Source organism: Ailuropoda melanoleuca, chromosome 19, assembly GCF_002007445.2.
Source record: "Ailuropoda melanoleuca isolate Jingjing chromosome 19, ASM200744v2, whole genome shotgun sequence".
In the NCBI taxonomy this organism is placed as follows: Eukaryota; Metazoa; Chordata; class Mammalia; order Carnivora; family Ursidae; genus Ailuropoda; species Ailuropoda melanoleuca.
In genome coordinates this window covers 21,693,291-21,711,733 of record NC_048236.1, presented here as the reverse complement: position 1 = coordinate 21,711,733, position 18,443 = coordinate 21,693,291, and the positions used below count along the sequence as shown (strand labels likewise).

Genomic DNA, 18,443 nt, shown 5'->3' with positions numbered 1-18,443 from the left:
CTTAAAAAGTTAAAAATTGAGCTACCCTATGATCCAGCCATTGTACTACTGGGTGTTTACCCCAAAGATACGGACGTAGTNGCAGTATTGTCCACAATAGCTAAATCGTGGAAGGAGCCGAGATGCCCTTCAACAGATGACTGGATTAAGAAGCTGTGGTCCATATATACAATGGAATATTACTCAGCTATAAGAAAGAACGAATTCTCAACATTTGCTGCAACATGGACAGCACTGGAGGAGATAATGCTAAGTGAAATAAGTCAAGCAGAGAAAGACAATTATCATGTGATTTCTCTCATCTATGGAACATAAGACCTAGGAAGATCCATAGGGGAGGAAAGGGATAAAGAAAGGGGGGGTAGTCAGAAGGGGGAATGAAACATGAGAGACTATGGACTATGAGAAACAAACTGAGGGCCTCAGAGGGCAAGGGGGTGGGGAATGGGATAGACCGGTGATGGGTAGTAAGGAGGGCACCTATTGCATGGTGCACTGGGTGTTATACGCAGCTAATGAATCATCGAACTTTACATCGGAAACCGGGGATGTACTGTATGGTGACTAACATAATATAATAAAAAAACATTAAGAAAATAGTCTCAATAAATATCTTGTGTTAATAGTTTTTGACAAGTTTAATTACAGTTTGAAATGATTTCTGTCCTGCTGACATCCTACTACACTATTTAATATAAAAAATACTATTGTCTACTCTCAATAATAGAACTATGCTAATGACTTCACAGAGCATTTTTAATATCAGAAAGTAATATAATACTTGCTTTGTAGTGCTTCAAAGAATTTCCACTAATTAACCCTTTATCTCCTTAAAATGAAATTATCACTCCCTAGCATTTTAAGACAACCGCAAGGCTCCCTTTCTATACCTCTAATATCAACACATAAGAATCACTTCTTTCACCAACTGTGGTTGATTTACCCTTTAGTAGAACAAATTAAGAACTTATCAGTAATTATGAAAATAATTTCCATCTTTTATTGAAATACTTTGCAGCCACTGCAGCTTAGTACATTATTATTCTGGGTGGCGTAGGCGTTTTGAAAGGCAGTGTGAAAATAAGAGCTTGAATTATGAATTCCTCCCATGAACACTGAATCATTTTATATTTTTTGTGGCAAAAAGTAAGTTCTTAAAGAAAAAAAAAGAACAAGAACATTTTAACTTTCAGGAACGCATAAGTTTGCTGTATGGTATACATTGCACTAAATGACCTATCAACACTAAAATAGTAATTTATTATATACACACACACACACACACACACACACAAACTTACCACTTTTGTGCAACATATCCATATAGACAAGGAAATAACCTATACAAATTAACTATAAAATGGAACACTTCTTTCAATTTTCATTCAGTAAATATTTATTAAACACCTACACTGATCCAGAAACTGAGCTCGGTGCTGGAAAAACAGAAATGAATTCATTGCCATCCACCTCTCCTATGTTAGAAGTATGTGGAAGATAGAATATCTGGTTATCTCTCATGGTTCATCTCCCTCTCTGATTTCTCCCCTTTCAGATCTCCCTCCCCTCCCCTATTGTCTTTCTCTGCTTGACTTACTTCACTTAGCATAATCCCCTCAGTTCCATCCATGTAGATGCAAATGGTGGGTATTCATCTATTCTTATGATTGAATAATATTCTATTCTATGGACTCCCAGGAAACAGAGTGGGGGTTTCAGTGGGGAGGGGGGGAGGGGTTAGAGGGTGATGGGCATTAAGAGGTGGATGGCAATGAATTTAGGACAGGGATGTTAAACTTTCTATCCTCTGAATCTCAGCTATTTTGTCCTGAGACTTGAAGTTGACAAAAATTTAAGAATTAAATTAAATTAAAGAAAATAAATGAGATTCCTCTTGTAGGTAGAGGATATGGATATGGTCTAGGCCTCTTCTCTGGCTTCAATTCTAGTCTAGGCTCAAGTTATAAGCTGTAAAGGATCCATATAGGTGCATGATTCCCAAAAGAAGCTGAGTGGTTGTAGACTTTGGTAAGTAGTACCTTTGTTGGACTGAATTCTTAAGTGACATGGCCCATTATTACAACTATGTTTCTAATAAAATAGCTCAGACTATGTTTCTTGCAGACCAGAACAGTCTTTTAGGGCAGGGAAGGGGTCTTGCTGGGTTAATAAAATTTCAGAATCTACTTAGTTGAGTGTATATTTCAAGCACATAGGCATTCACACATAGCCATTCCTGGTTAGCTGTCACTGATCCTCAGGATGCTTTCAAAATACACTCTATTGGAAGATTTTCTTCAGTGCTACTCCCATTTCCTTCTTCCTTCTTTCCATCAGCTTATGATGCTGGTGAAAATTCAGGACAACAAAAATTGCCCAATTCTTGCCAAAGTCCAGTTCTACAAATACCATTAAAAATCAGTCACATAACAATACCAGTACACACTAAAAGAGCTGCATGTAGGAAGCAAAGGGAATCACTAGACAATCTTTTGTGTGTTATGTATTGGCAATACAGTGTTTTAGTTTTATACTGAAGATGTTGATCTTTTTTCGTGCAGATTTCCAACTTACTTCTTTTTTATAGACCATATTTATACATATTTTAAAATGACTTCTCTTGTTTTCAATCTTCTCAAAATAATATCATCTGCAATGAGAACTCAATTTGACTCCAAATATAATTTGTAAGATATGGTGGTTATAGTCGTTACTTTATTTATACCTCTCAAATATAATTACTTATGTCCATTATACCAAGCTAATAGAATGATTAAAGAGTAGGTTTAATTTTTTAAATCAAAATCATTACTACTACTACATCCATTTTTATCCTATTGCTTTTCCTCAATGGACTCCACAGTTAAATCTATAACCTCCATATTTATTACTGAACCTTGAAATAATTTTCTGCACATTGACCTCAAGTTTACTAATGCTCATTCAAATCTATATTTTAACTAATTTGTAAGAGACTATTATCAAGGGTTTAAAAGATATTCACAAATGCCTGGTGAACTGCTTGGTTAACAGTGTCTAAGGAAAGACAACATTAGCTACCTTTAATTGATGAATATCTCTAACACCAAAGCTGTAAATAGTTATTAACTATGGTATAAGTGGGCATTTCTAAGGCATTAAAAAAAAAAGAGGAAATAGAAAATTAATATTAAGGAAAACTTCCAGTCTGTTGTTTATAGTATATATATATAAGCAGGGGGAGTTTTTAGCCTGAGTCACTCAAAGAATTGAAAAAGTATAGTTCTAAAATTATCTAATACATATCCTCAGCAATTCAAACCTGGATCTTTTCTGAAATAGAATCATAGACATTAACAAATTAAGAGAGGTTCAACAAGGGCCTATCCTTACCAGCCAGCTCCAGGTTGCTCCTATTAATAGTATACCCATTAATATTTTAACAACATATTTTTAAAAATCCTGTCAAAAAGGTCTCTTGGAATCATCCCAAGGCCCCTAAGAACACTATCAATCGGTGAGAAATGTTGGATGGATTCCCAGTTCTGCTTTTATTGATTTTTTAAAACATTTAGTTTAAATAAATACTTTGAAAACTAACCTCAATGCCTTTATGAGGATGAGGGGGAGATGGAGGCTACATGGGGCAAGGTGCCGATCATGTGTAAATTCCCACGAGAGCTTTCTACAGCACATAAGAGACACTTGGTCAGCAGCTTTTGGCTTTTGTCCAGGTTACTTTTTTTTTTTTCCTTTTCATACTAATAATCCTTCTCAAGGTACTTGACACCTTAAAAAATTACTTTTCCACCAAATTTTCAATGAGAATAAGTTAAAGACTGTCAGATATTCAGGATAATACTACTGGCACATCACAGAATCTTAATATACCATTGACTATAGGAAGCACCACTATTTAATGTGTTTAAATGGAAAAAGTTGTTGCTAATTAATGTATGATGATGCTTTGCTGTCACAAAGAATTATTATTTATATGTATTAAAATCTCCTTTTAATACAAAAGAAATTATTTTTCCAGATACACAAGGCCATTATTCAGGCAATGGAATATGAATTGCTATCCTTCCACTAATAGGGGTGCTTGGGTGACTCAGTCGGTTAAGGGTCTGACTCTTGATTTTGGCTCAGCTCACGATCTTGGGGTCTTGGGATTGAGCCCTATGTTGGGCTCTCTGGTCAGCCTGGAGTTTGCTTGAGGATCCTCTCTCTCACTCTCCCTCTGTCCCTCTCCCCCACACATGCACACAAACACACACACTCTCTCTCTCTCAAATAAATCTTTAAAGAAGAAAAAATTAATCTCCCACTAATCAACCGATCAACCAGAAACCCATCCATGCTCCAAAGCATTTATTGATGTTTGTTATTTTTACTTTTGTGAAGATTTATTTATTGGTTTGGGGAGCAGAGGGAGAAGTTGAGAGAAAGAATCCCTAGAAGACTACCTGCTAAGCATGGAGACCAAGTCAGAGCTCTATCTCTCCACTATGAGACCATAATGTGAGCAAAAATCAAGAGTTGGTCACTTAACTGACTGAGCCACACAGGCACCCCATTGATGTTTTTTAAAACATCTGTGATGTTTTAGTCACTGGGCCAAGTTTATTGGAGCAGTTTTATCTGTCGATCTTTATGACCATCACATGCAATAGGCAATATTATGCTCATTTTTGACTTTTAAGAAATCTAGATTTTAAAGTGATTAGATATATTGGAGTTACCTTTATTATCACATTTTTTTTCTGTATTACTGATTAAAAAGTTGAAGGTAATTTTCAGTTTCATATCCTCAAATAAGTAGACAACCTTGCTGACAAATTGAAAGCCCTTACTTCTTAGAGTATTTTCATTGAACTATGAAGAATAATATTGTACAATATTACTTCTCCAAAATCTGTGGACTTTCCAGATTATTATTTATCTGGAAAATAATTATCTATAGAAAATTATAAATGTAAATATCATTGGTAAAATTTTGGATTAGAAATATCTATGAATAGGGGGCGCCTGGGTGGCACAGCGGTTAAGCGTCTGCCTTCGGCTCAGGGCGTGATCCCGGTGTTGCGGGATCGAGCCCCACATCAGGCTCCTCTGCTATGAGCCTGCTTCTTCCTCTCCCACTCCCCCTGCTTGTGTTCCCTCTCTCGCTGGCTGTCTCTGTCTCTGTCAAATAAATAAAATCTTTAAAAAAAAAAAAAGAAACATCTATGAATAAGGTCAATGAGCTTTCATTTCTAAATTTTAAGAGCATGTAGAAAATTAATATTAAAGAATAGACTGCACCTTTAGGTTTTTTTTTTAATAAACAGACATGGTTTTTTGATTTAAAAAAACCTTTCCTTTATGTAATATGAACATCTTTAGGCTAGAATTTTTAGCTGTTTCAGTTTCAGAAAATATTTAAGTTTCATAGTTCATGTCTAGCATTTCTCTAGGCATTATACAATCTAATTGGATAGTCAGGCAAATGACTACTGTAGGGCCAGAGGAACAGACATTTAGACCATAGACAAAATATAGATGAATATGGATGGCCAAACACTTAAGGAAAGCTAACTGGAATGGGAAGAGAACTCTACCACCAAATGCAACAGCTATTTAGGTAGCATAGGAAAGTACTTGATCAAAAATGAAAAAAACAGAGATGGATACTGAAGTGACATCTTGCACATTTTGGGCACTTGTTAAGTAAATATTTAATAAATGAATGGCGGCATCTTGGGATAATTCAATCAGTGGAGTACAATTGATTTCTTCTATCTTGATTGTCTGTTCCCTCCATGAAATTTTTACTTTTTAACACACTATATAATTTATTTCTCTATTTTATTTATGTTCTTATGACACTCCCTGCAGTCCTCCTCCATCTAAGCTCCATAAGTCAGGTATTTTTGTCTGTTCACTAATATATGTTCCAGATACCTTAAATAGAAGAACAAATAATAGGTTCTCAAGAAATATTTGTTATGTGGATTAATGAATTTATAGAGTTCTAACTATTTGCAAATTTCATTGGTAAGCACAGCACAATTTACAAAGATAAATGTGACACACTTCCAGTTACCAAGGTATTTAAGTCTAGAAAGGAATATCAAATTACTATAACATAAGGCAGAAAACATAAGGGTTATCAAAGTTATAGACATAAAATACTGTATGGCAATGGTTCTTAACAGTATGCTATGGGATATGGTGAGCTGTTCAGGAATTATAGGTATGAGAAGATGTTGATTAAGATTTCCTATTTTTAGCAATAAGTTGTTGTTTTTTTTTTTCCAGGTTAGTCCTCCCATTTGAATACTGCTAGAATTGTTGAAGTATATGGTCTATTCAGGTAACCTCTAGACTGAATTTAGTTTAAGGGATCTGGGATAGTAGTATCACCAAGTGGTCAGAAGAGGCAAATACAGATTGTCTTTGGAAGAACACACCTTTATCCCAGGCATCAAAGAATCCTCACAAATAATATTTTAAGAACAACAAGTATGACATAACCTAGTGTACTAGGATATAAGGCACTATGAGTGAGAATTAAGAGAAACAAAAAAAAAAGCAAAAACAGACCCACAGAAATTTCAAATATAGGAATTGTCAACCACAGATTATAAAACAATTGTGCTTACTAAGATAAAATTTAAAAAAAAGCTTGAAAACACCTGTATAGGGGGGGTAATCAGAAGGGGGAATGAAACATGAGAGACTATGGACTATGAGAAACAAACTGAAGACTTCAGAGGGGAGGGGGGTGGGGGAATGGGATAGACTGGTGATGGGTAGTAAGGAGGGCACGTATTGCATGGTGCACTGGGTTTATACGCAACTAATGAAGCATTGAACTTTGGATCGGAAACCGGGGATGTACTATATGGTGACTAACATAATTTAATAAAATTTAAAAAAAAAGAAAAAAAAAGAAAAAAATGAAGAGAGAAATAGTGAACTGAAGGTTAAAAAATAATTTCCAAAATGTGTAACTGAGAGGGAAAAAAAAAGAGCAGAAAATCTGGAAGAGAGAGAATATGAAACAGGAAAATACCAGGAGAATATGAAACAACGTTCTTTAGAGTTCCAGATGAAGATGAGACAGATTATAGATGAGTCTATATTTGGAAAAATAATGATTGAGAATTTTTCATAACTAATAGAGATATTGATCCTCTCTACCCTTGGGACAACCTATCTTGTTTCTGCCTGTGAACACTCATTCATTTACCCCAATGTGCTTTAAAATTATTTTCTATGTATGCCGAGACATGGAAAATGCTGAAAAAGATTGTTTTTGGTAGGTGATATCAATTTTTTTTCGGTTAAGAACCAGATAGTAAATATTGTAAAATTTGTGGGCCATATGGTTTCTGTTGCAATGACTCAACACAGTGGTTGTAGGACAAAAGCAGCCACAAACAATACATAAACAAATAGATGTTACTGTGTTCCAATAAAACTTTAATTACAAAAACAGATATCAGTCTGCATTTGTCCCACAGTCTGTAGGTTATAGTTTCCTAACTCCCACTTTAGAAGATCAAGGCATGGATTACAGTAAAAAGCATGTGGTGCCATTTTACTCCCGATATCAGCTCTCAGAATACATCGTTGAAGGCATAATGCGATGTTTCTTAAACTTTATTGCTCACACTAATGGACATAATGAGTTGGTAATAATATTAGAGGTATGTACATAAACTGTATCAGTTGAAAAGGGATAATTTATATGCTAACAAAGCCAAAAATATACCTTTAGGTAACTAAATTCAGTACTATAAAATCTATGATGAAATTCAAAACATTCTAAAGAAAATTTTGAAAACATTTTATTTTATTATTTTTTAAAGATTTATTTATTTAAGAGAGAGAGACAGAGAGACAGAGCATGCAGAGGAGGGAATGACAGAGGGAGAAGGAGAGTTAGAATTTCAAGCAGACTACCAGCTGAGCATGGAGTCTGACACAGGGCTCGATTCCAGGACCCTGAGCCCAGACCAAGAGTCAGATATTCAACCGACTGAGCCATCTAGATGCCCCAAGAAAATTTAAAACATTTTAAAGGAGGAAAAAGAAAATTTTTCCTGGAGAAAGCTAAAGCGAGGTCATTTTGAATTATAATGGATTTACGAGGAAACACATAATTGTGGATATCAGAAAACTTCAAAAAGTAAAGTACAGCCTAAAACAGAAAAACAAAAATAAGGAAAGCTCCATTTAGTTTCCTACCAATGAATCTTTAATTGTCTTGCTATTTTCTCAAATTATTATGGTTTTACTATTGATTTTGTAGTACTTTTAAAAAAGCACAGTTGTTTTGCAAAAAAAAAGCAATATTTTATCAATGATAAATCTGAAAACAACTGTTATGAATCTGGGTGTGATTATTTTTGACCATGATACAATATTTAAATTATTGGGATTAGGTCAATTTTAATTTACAAGGACTAGTATTTTGATAATGGAAGAGTCTAACATTCTCATTTCTGTTAATGTGAGTATAATGAAAGGAAATAAAGCATACTAACATAGTTTTATATTATTTGAGAATTGATCACTGAATGGGTAATGGGAAATTCCATGGAATCCTGACATCTTAATTGCTTCTGCAGTTGGATCCATATAGGTCCTGAATATACCAACTGAAACAAAATTATATTAAATGTCAGTCAGAAATAGTTATTTATTTCATACTACTCTCACTACAGAAGGGCAAACATGACCTTAGAGACTATCCAGTAAAAATGAACATGTTGACACCTAGGGCGTATATCAGAAGTTGCACATAATAATGTTAATTTGGAAGACTGAACAACCATATGTTTGTAATATAATCAAGTAATTTATTTTCAAAGTACAGACTACCATGATATATTCCATTACAGTTTAATGTATTTTAAAGATTTATTTTATTTATTTGAGAGAGGAAGTGTGTGCATGCACAAGTGGGGGGAGGGGCAGAGGGAGAAGATCTCAAGCAGACTCTACCCTGAGTGAGGAGCCCCACACCGGGCTCAATCTCATGACCCTGAGATCATGACCTGAGCCTAGATCAAGAGTCCGACACTTAACCCACTAAGCCACTCAGGCATCCCTAACATATTTTAAACAGAGTAATCTATGCAATAAAAGTAATAACACTTCTTGAAGTTAAATAGTTTTAAAATCCTATGTCTGGTTAATTAAATCACTAACGAGTTCTAGAAATAGTGATCTACTGGAATCATGGCTATATGTATGCTGAATATTTTGAATACAGACTTCCTTTTTTCACTGCTGTTCAAGAAAAGATTTCAGTTAGGTAACTGCAGGTCTGTAAAGAATGCTTCCATATGTCCTCTAAAACAACAGGACCATCATATTCCTGTTTTGCATAGCTGTTCTTTGTCTACTTTCTTCTTAACTATTGTATAAAGAAAGATCTCCAACAAGATCTTTCTGCTCCTTTTTAATAATCATAAAGATATTAAGTGCTGTCCATATCAATTCATTGATATGCATAGGTGTATAAGGCCCATAGTGCACAGGGCCTTATGGAAGAGCTTTATCATTTGGTTACCACTTGGAAGGGAAAGGTTGGTTACCCAATGATAGTAATGCTTTGTATAATTGTGTTGAACTTCTAAAAGCTAACAGATCTTTAAGTGTATGTCCCTGAAGTTATGACATCATGTTTCCATAATGGCATGAGTATGTCAGTCCCCTGAAGAGCAAAGAATGATGATGACCCCTCTAGAGTGATGGCATGAGGCCAGAGTATTAGTTTTATATTTTTAGGAATTATGTTGTCAGGTAAATGGAATGGTGAATTCCAATATAAATGACAAAAGAGAGGGAAAACTCCTGGGGATGAAGAAATAAGGATAATAGAAGCAAAGGAGAGGAATCACTTCAATTCAATTACTTAACTTTGAGATAAAATAAGCCAGTATCAGTCTCAATCAAAAGGTGACTACTGCTACTCCCAACTGCAATAAATCAATTCGAAATGTAGAAAATTGGAAAGCCCATTAAAAGTTTTTGTTTTCAACCACAAGGGAGGCACAGAAGTTATAAATGGATTGATAAAACTGTTTAGCAAATGTTACAAAATTACAATTGAAATTCACACGATTGACACTCTGAAACATTTTCTGTAAACAAACATGATCCTTCACAGACCTGATAGAGTCAGATGGTGCTACTCAGACCCATGGAGAAAGACCACAGGTTAATTAAAAGACCACAGGTTAATTATGGGTTTTCCCGGAAATGTAGTCATCACACATGATCTAATACTCAAAATCTAAATTTAGAGTATCCCAAAGAATGTGCAAATTATTACCCTCATGATAACTTTGTAAGCTATATTAAAAGAAAACATTTAAAAGCAACACTTCTCCTAACGAAAGAAACTTATTTCTGAAGTGAGAAAGTACTTTCAATTTATTGCATGGGTCACCCATAATGAAACATTTTCTACATCCTGTCAATTAGTTAGCCAAAGCAAGATAAAAATATGCTTTGAAATTGTCTGAAACTATTGTACCCAATCAGATTAAAATAAAAATATCTTTGCTTGGGATTATCAGGGTAACAGATTATCATTAGAAATAAAATTGACCATTTATAATGGACCTCAGTATTCCACCAAGCTGAAGCATTCTCCCTTTAAACTTCCAAAGTTAGGTCTAATTGATGCTGAACTAGTAAGATGAAACCTAAATGGAAGTAATTCTTAAAGAGAAACAGTACCTGAGAAATTTGCAAATATTTATTCTTGTGCAAAACTAACCAGTTGAAGTACTTGTTGAATATATACTGTGTGTAGATGTCCTAGGCATTAAGAGTGCAGTGATGAATAAGAAAGAAAAAGTATCTCTCCCATGGCACTTACTTCCTAGTGGGGGAGACAGACAATAAGCAAACAAATTAAATAAGAAAGTAGAAATGCATGCTGTGAAGAATATAAAATAGGGAGATATAAAGAGAATAAGAGAGTAACACTTTCAACTGGTTGGTCAGAGACAACCTCAAGAAGGGATATACAAGAAGGTAAACAGAAGCACAATTCATTTCATTAAATGACTTGAAAATCACCTCAATGCCATCAATATTAGGAATACCAGATCAGTTATGATATATCTATATAATGTAGTACATACAAGAAAGTGTAACATATGTAGTGCAGTTTTAAAATTTCCACAATATAGTGTGGAATTACAAATTAAGGATGCCAGTGTTACAGACTGTATGATATTATTTATGTAAAAATAGTATTAGTTTCGATGGCTGCATACATATGTCAATGCATGAGTGGATACCTGAAATCTTACATAACAAAATGTAAATAGAAGTGACCTTGGGGAGATGAGTGGATGTACACACCCAAGTTGGTGATGAGTAATGGGCAATTTTGCCTTAACAGTTATGTTTTAAAGTTTTATAAATAAAAGACACTCAGGTATTAATTTTATAATAAAAAATAATTATAAAGTTAAAAGTAAGGTAATTCGATGTTCCTAGAGTGGAGAGGGATAAGGGGTGGACAAAATTAGTGAAGGGGGTCAAAAGGTAGAAACCTCTAGTTATACAATAAGCAGGTCATGGGGATATAATTTACAGCATGGTGACTATAGTTAATACTGTGTTGTATATTTGAATGTTGCTTAGAGAGTAAATCATTAAAGTTCTCATCACAAGAAAAAAAAACTGTAACCAAGTGTGGTGATGGATGTTACCTAGACTTATTGTGATCATTTTGCAATACATACAAATATCGAATCATTGTGTTGCACACCTGAGACAAATACAATATTATATATCAATTATACCTCAATGAAAAAGGTAAGACAATCTGATTACATAAACCAAAATTACTAGACAACTTCTGATTTCAACTTTTTTACTGCAATCTTGAAAACATCATTTAAGTCAACTCTTTTCTGTATAAAAATTAGTAGCCATATCTCTTCACTACTTACTATACCCAAAGTTGAAATCATTGCATTGGTAAAGCTATTATGTCTATATATGAACACGATCAAAATAAAACAGATGTGAAGAAAATAAATAAAGTTATCTTAACATTCATTGCTTAAAACTCACCTAGAAAAACAACTTAATGATAAAACACTCTGGTAAAGAGTGTGATGGGACACAAGTTTTGTCAGTTTTGATTACTTTTCAGGTACATCAAGGAAACATGAACTACACTGATCTCTTCAGATAATCTTCTTTGAAAGGCAGCTAACCACACCTCTGACTGAATAGTTTTTTTCAAGGACAACTTAGAAGTTGATTTTGTAAAGCTAAGACATGGGGGGGTTTGTCTGTTTTGTCATGGATAAGAGTGACATTTTAGCAGATGTTGGAGAAAGGGTGTGATTGATTCCCAAGATCAGTGCTAACCTCAAACACTAATATCTTTTAAATTAAACTTAAAACCTTAGACGTTCTGTGAAAGGAAACCAAGAGGGTCACACAATAGGGGAATGCTGTTTCTTTACATAGTATTCTTTAAAAGTCCTAAAGGTCTTTAGGAATAACTAACACTTCCCCTGTTTGGATTAACACTGAAGCACATCCTACCACTAAAAAGATAATAAAAGTAAATCCAAGTTGGTTATTATTCATGAAGTTTTGCAAGTAACTATAATCAGGAGTTTAAGATGGCATATTTTTCTTAAGTAAAAAATATTCAATTAAATTTTTGTAGCATTTCATTCTTCCCTTGGCTATATAACATACGAAACAGTGCCTTACAATATACTACTAGAGTCTTCTCTGGCTATTGGTAGAGAGCAAAGCTTGCAAAAACTTTACTACCATGGATTTCTGTATTGTGTTTCAAAAAGAAAAAATAATCACATCAGTGAGGACATCCAGCTCATGCTATCACCAGGGCAAGGTGGGATTCTCCTTATGGCACTAAAATTCCTTGGAGAAGAGGATCCCTACAATATCAGAATCTATAGCAGATAATATGCCCAATATCATTGATTCATCATCCACATAAATACTGTAATGTAAACTGTATCAGTACCCTAGAAATAACCACATTGCCAGTAGGTTTCTTCTTTACCTAGAATTCTAACTATGTCCTTCTTCTAGACTCCTCAGTACAGTTACTGGTGGGATGGAGGTAACATAATAAAACTTCAGCTGTAGATCAGATTTAGGGTGAAGAACAATGGGGAAAATCTTAGAATACCTAGAACTCAACAACCTGGTACCCTATCTGACAGCATCCACATGGCAGTTTTAGCCTTTGGGATTGACTGATATTTATCTCCCCTCCATGCAAAACAAAACAAAACAAAAAAAGATTGTATAATCTGGAAATAAATGTACATAAGTATTTAAAGTATAAGAGTCTAATTAACATTTAATCAGGATTTTTCTTTTCTGTGAGACCTTCCTTAAAATCTCATAGAATTACCGAGGAGACTAAGATGATTTTGATGAGATATATTGCAATTACTTGTACAAAGGAATGCATCGAAGAATTATTAATCCTTATTTATTGCAATTGTTTTCTTTTGTCTTCATGAATTCATATAATATATGAATAAGAAAATTAAATGTCACTCAATGCTTTTATAACAAAACAATTTGGAAGGCCATATAAATATCGCACTACTCTGATAATAGATTCAAGGTCATGCAAGTAATGTATTGGCTAAATGACCACAGAGATTGCTATTTTATTCTGCAATGTGAAGCTGAATGACTAGGGCAAAATGTTGAAATAGGATTTGATCTTCTATTATTTTAAAATATTAGAGCTTTTAAAAGATCTTCATGGAATTTGCATTGCAATGTGCCTTACATATTAGGTAATGCAATCCTATCTTGGGACGTAATCTGATGGCAGCATCACACACAAACACATTCATCATCCTGTCCTGCAGATTCGAAAAGGAGAATGTTTTCTGAGTGTAACTCACATCCCACTAACTTATCATATTCCTGTTGACTAGCAGGCAGCTGAAATAACTTAATGTGCTTTGAATATTTAACCCAAAGTAATATAAGAAAACATCTGTCACTTACGTTTTTGAGTCATCCCATAACACACAATAGGGATTCAAAGTACCCTAAAAATAAGTAGAGAAAAAAGAAATGTCTCTTGAATACATACAACAAAAAATGGAAGGTTTATGTAAAATGCAAACAGAATGGCAGATTCCTTATCTTGCAGTACGATACTTAAAAATTTCATCTCTATTTTTTTTGCATGAAAAATTTGTATGTCCTTTCTCATACTTGGTGATGCATTTTATGAAATTCTAGTCATGAAAACAATACATTTATTACAAACATCATAACCTATATTTAGTTTTTTTTTTGAAAATTGAAAGTGAAGCTCTCATAAAGCACAAGGTCCATATTTTGATAATTTAGAAATTACCTAATTTCTAATAGATTTTATTTTTTTTTACCAGTAAAACATTAATTGCTGGATTATTTCTTTTCAGAAGACCAAAGTACCTACAAAATTTAATTCACAGGGAAACATTCAGGATTATGCACAGGTACAAGTACCACCATTGCTACCCTCATTAGCCTGTAGTTGCTCACTTTCCTAGGGCAAGAGATGGTTGCATTACTGTCCATTTCCAGAGAGTGTGTTGGCTTGCAATAGCTTCATCTTCTTCTTCTTTTTTTTTTTTCTAAAAATGGATTTATTATGTATGGCTGTATTTTTAAAAAAGGGACATTTTATTCAATAATGACGATGAATGAAATAAAAATCAATGCACCTCACAGCATTCTCTGAGTTAGTTTTCCCTTAAAGTATGAAGAATATAAGTGTCATTAAAAGGAATTTTAAGTATAAATTTGTACCTGATACCCAAACTCCTCTGCCCCATCATGCTGCCTCCCTCTAGCAAGTCATTCATGGCTGCCCTCTTGGGATGTATTTCACAATTAGCATGAACTAAACCAGAACCACTGTTTAATAATCCTTTGTGTATCTTCTTAATTATAACAATTATACCTATTGAGTGAAGATGGAGATGGAAGCATAAAATGGGATGTTCTTTTGAATTTGGAAAGAAATACAAAGTTTAATCATTTCTTTCCTATAAGCCTAATCTAAAGTATAAAAACGGTGAAGTCCTTGTAGAGCTATTGTTATCTTCTAAAGACCATCCCATTCTTTTGAAATCAATTGAGAGAAAATGCAGATGTGGCTACCATCTAGACCACGGCAAAGTGTTTGTTTTTTTTAAATAGTGTTACATCATGGCTTGCAATATCTTCTTAATCAACAGATTATTTTTGTATAGAAAATACAAAATTCATCATGTCTAATGAAACTATGTAAAAAAAAGTGCCAAATTTTTATTCAGTTCAATAATTATATGTATGAGCGGCCACCCTGACCCTCAGGATGACACCATGAAGTTTCCATTATCATGGGACATGATCTCCATTTTAAATAGTACTAATCGTCTGGGTGTTTTCTTTCTATCTGTCACATTCATTGGGCCTTATTTTGCCCTTTTGAAACTAGCCTAATAATTCTTCCTTTACATGGTATCTTTAGGTATCTACACATGCTATTCTACCTGAAGAATCCTCTTCTGTATGAAACATACTCTTGGTTTCAAGTTCTCTCATTCTCTACATCAGTCATTTCCTGGAGCACACACTTTTCAGGTGTGTTGAAGGAAACCATCCATATGTGTCCTACCTGTGCAGAATGAAGTGGTGCGATTGCCCCTCCCCTGTAGGTGCCATATTCCTAACAATGCAAGAGATGTTTTGGGAGTCTCTTTCTCAGCTTTGTTACTCATACATTGAAGTCTCCTAGGAGAGACTTTTCGAATCCTGATTTTGACATCCCACATATTCACTATTGATTCAAAATTTTTTAAACACTACAGGATTAAGAAACAAACATGGTATCTATGTCCTCATACAACTAAGTCATTAATAAAAATGATGACTAGGCCAAGGCAGATAAAAGTTACAATCCTGAAACAGGCTACTGGCTCTGTTCCATAGGTGGACATGCTCCCTCTGTGACAGCCACCCACCACCCCTCAGTCTTGTCTTAGTAGGTAATCACTGAGGTATATCTGGCAAAATGACCTCTTTTAAAAGTCTAGGAAGGCTCTTTGTGAAATGTTGCCTTTCTGAGTGCTGTTTGCTGGATCTATTCTAGAATTTCACTAGAAATAAACATTAAAAAATCCACCCAAATTTTATTTTTCATTTTAATTAGGACATTTGACTAACTCCAATATTTTAACACCATTACCAAAAATCCCTCAAAGAGCACCTATCCAAGGTATCTTTCTTCTTGTCAAATGCTCATACTTATAACTATGCTCTTAGAGCATAAAAACGCTCCTTCCCTGAAAAAAGGTTATAGTCTTAAGGAAGTTGATGAGGAACACACATATGGATTATATAACAACAAAGAGACATGTTTTTGTAAGTGTCCCTAGTCATAACATAGTGCCCATGAGGGGCATCATGGCTTGTGTTAGATCAAGTTTCGTGAAGTAAGTGGGTCTTAATGTGGTTCTACATGACACATAGATCTGAGGAGGGACACAGAAGTGAATGGTCCTTCAAGTTGTTTTCTTTTCCTTTTTTTTTTTTTTTCCAAATAGTTTTCTTCCTCTGTCCCATGAGATCCTATCTGGTTTTAGCTGAAATTTCAATTCAATCTATGACTTTTCAAGAAATCCTTAGCATAGCTATAACATTGCATCATAAAGCTACACTATATTTTATCAGGAGATTTGTTCAAAAGACCTCAGAACACTTTATAGAAAATACATTATCCTTGAAATATCACAGTGAGGGGTATGGCAGTGTATATTTCATGAATATAGAAATTAATTATGGGTAAAGAACCTGAGATAATAGTTCTTCTGAATCTAGTTTACTTCTTTTCATAATGTATGAGTTAAAGTTAAATTTCTATATAAACCAATATAGGATACTGAGTATAGGATTAATATTTTATATTTAGAGTTCATTACAGGTTACAACAAAAAATAATATTACAAAAGAGATAATAATATGACCTTAAATTTTGGATATCTCTTTCCTTTTTAATCCCCTAAAGAAACTGATTTCTACTTTCAGATGAAAGTATAAAGGTGGGATGTGCTTACTCTACTCTACTTACTCTACATGCCATTGTTAGCCTTAGTTTTATCTTCTACCTTCTTCACCCCTCATATCTTGGATCTTATCTCATACTTCTCTCTCTTCGTGTCCTTGTGAAAATTTAAAAAGCACCTACATGAGAATTATTATAGGCTCCACAATGTACCATTCAATCTTGTGTTTCACTATACATTCTGGAACCTACACAACAGACAGACACCCCTCTGTGGGTGTTCATTCTAGCACAGTTACCAACATGTAGGTATGTGAGCTGAGGTCAATTATTTAAAACATTTGAAGTTTAGAAAAATAAGCAAAGTAAACAAATTAGAGGAATCTTAGTATCTGGATAGACCAGTTGCTTAAGGAAAAAGAATGTGCAATGGGAAACATAAAGCAAACATCAATGATGAATGAATCCTAATCATGGAAAAAAAAAAACTGGCTAAAACTTTCTGCTGGGAAGCCACTTGTAAAATATTTGTTATAATTTTTAGATACTTTTCTCAAAGGTACTCTGCTGCAAGATCTGCTATGAGGAATTTACAGGAAATCGATAACAGGAAATGGTGAGCCCAAAAAAGTAACAAAACCTAATGACAGGAGCAAGAGGAAAGTAGGTGAGCTATGCACTAGCCTACAGAAGTAGATTTAAGAAATGCATTAAACTAAGGAAGCAAACAATTCTCAATGAAATGAGACAAGTGTGCTTAAGAAAATTCATTGACAAAGCTGTCAATCTCATCAACACTTACAATATTAAAACTGCATGTATTGAAAACTCTTGGAAAGGATACTCTATTCTTCAAAAACACACTTTGGGTAAAACAAACGAACAAAGAAACAAACAAACAACAACAAAAAACTATCTCTCTTGACCCCATTCAAAATAGAACAGTTGAACAAGTTAATTACTTCTACTCACCCTATTTTAAAGCATTTAAAAAATGAACTATGACCCAAATTTCTTCATTGCCTTAGTTGTTTAACACACCACTTTCAAGTGTCTATAATAGTCTTCACTGTTTTTTTTTTTTAATGATTTTTTATTATATTATGTTAGTCACCATACAGTACATCCCCGGATTCCGATGTAAAGTTTGATGCTCCATTACTTGCGTATGACACCCAGTGTACCATGCAATACGTGCCCTCCTTACCATCCATCACCAGTCTATCCCATTCCCCCACCCCCTCCCCTCTGAAGTCCTCAGTTTGTTTCTTATGGCCCATAGTCTCTCATGTTTCATTCCCCCTTCTGATTACCCCCCCTTTCTTTATCCCTTTCTTCCCCTACCTATCATCCCTAGTTCTTATGTTCCATAGATGAGAGAAATCATATA

General features: G+C 34.3%; 1 protein-coding gene across 5 annotated transcripts in view; it reads right to left on the bottom strand.

The window, feature by feature from the left end:
- The window catches only part of ADGRB3 (adhesion G protein-coupled receptor B3), a 697,114-nt gene that overhangs the window by 270,905 nt on the left and 407,766 nt on the right, over window positions 1-18,443 (bottom strand). For all 5 annotated transcript variants that reach the window (XM_034648079.1, XM_034648080.1, XM_034648081.1 and 2 more), the window contains one exon: window positions 14,020-14,063. In XM_034648079.1, coding sequence (XP_034503970.1) covers window positions 14,020-14,063 — 44 coding nt within the window. The remainder of the gene's footprint in view (window positions 1-14,019; window positions 14,064-18,443) is intronic.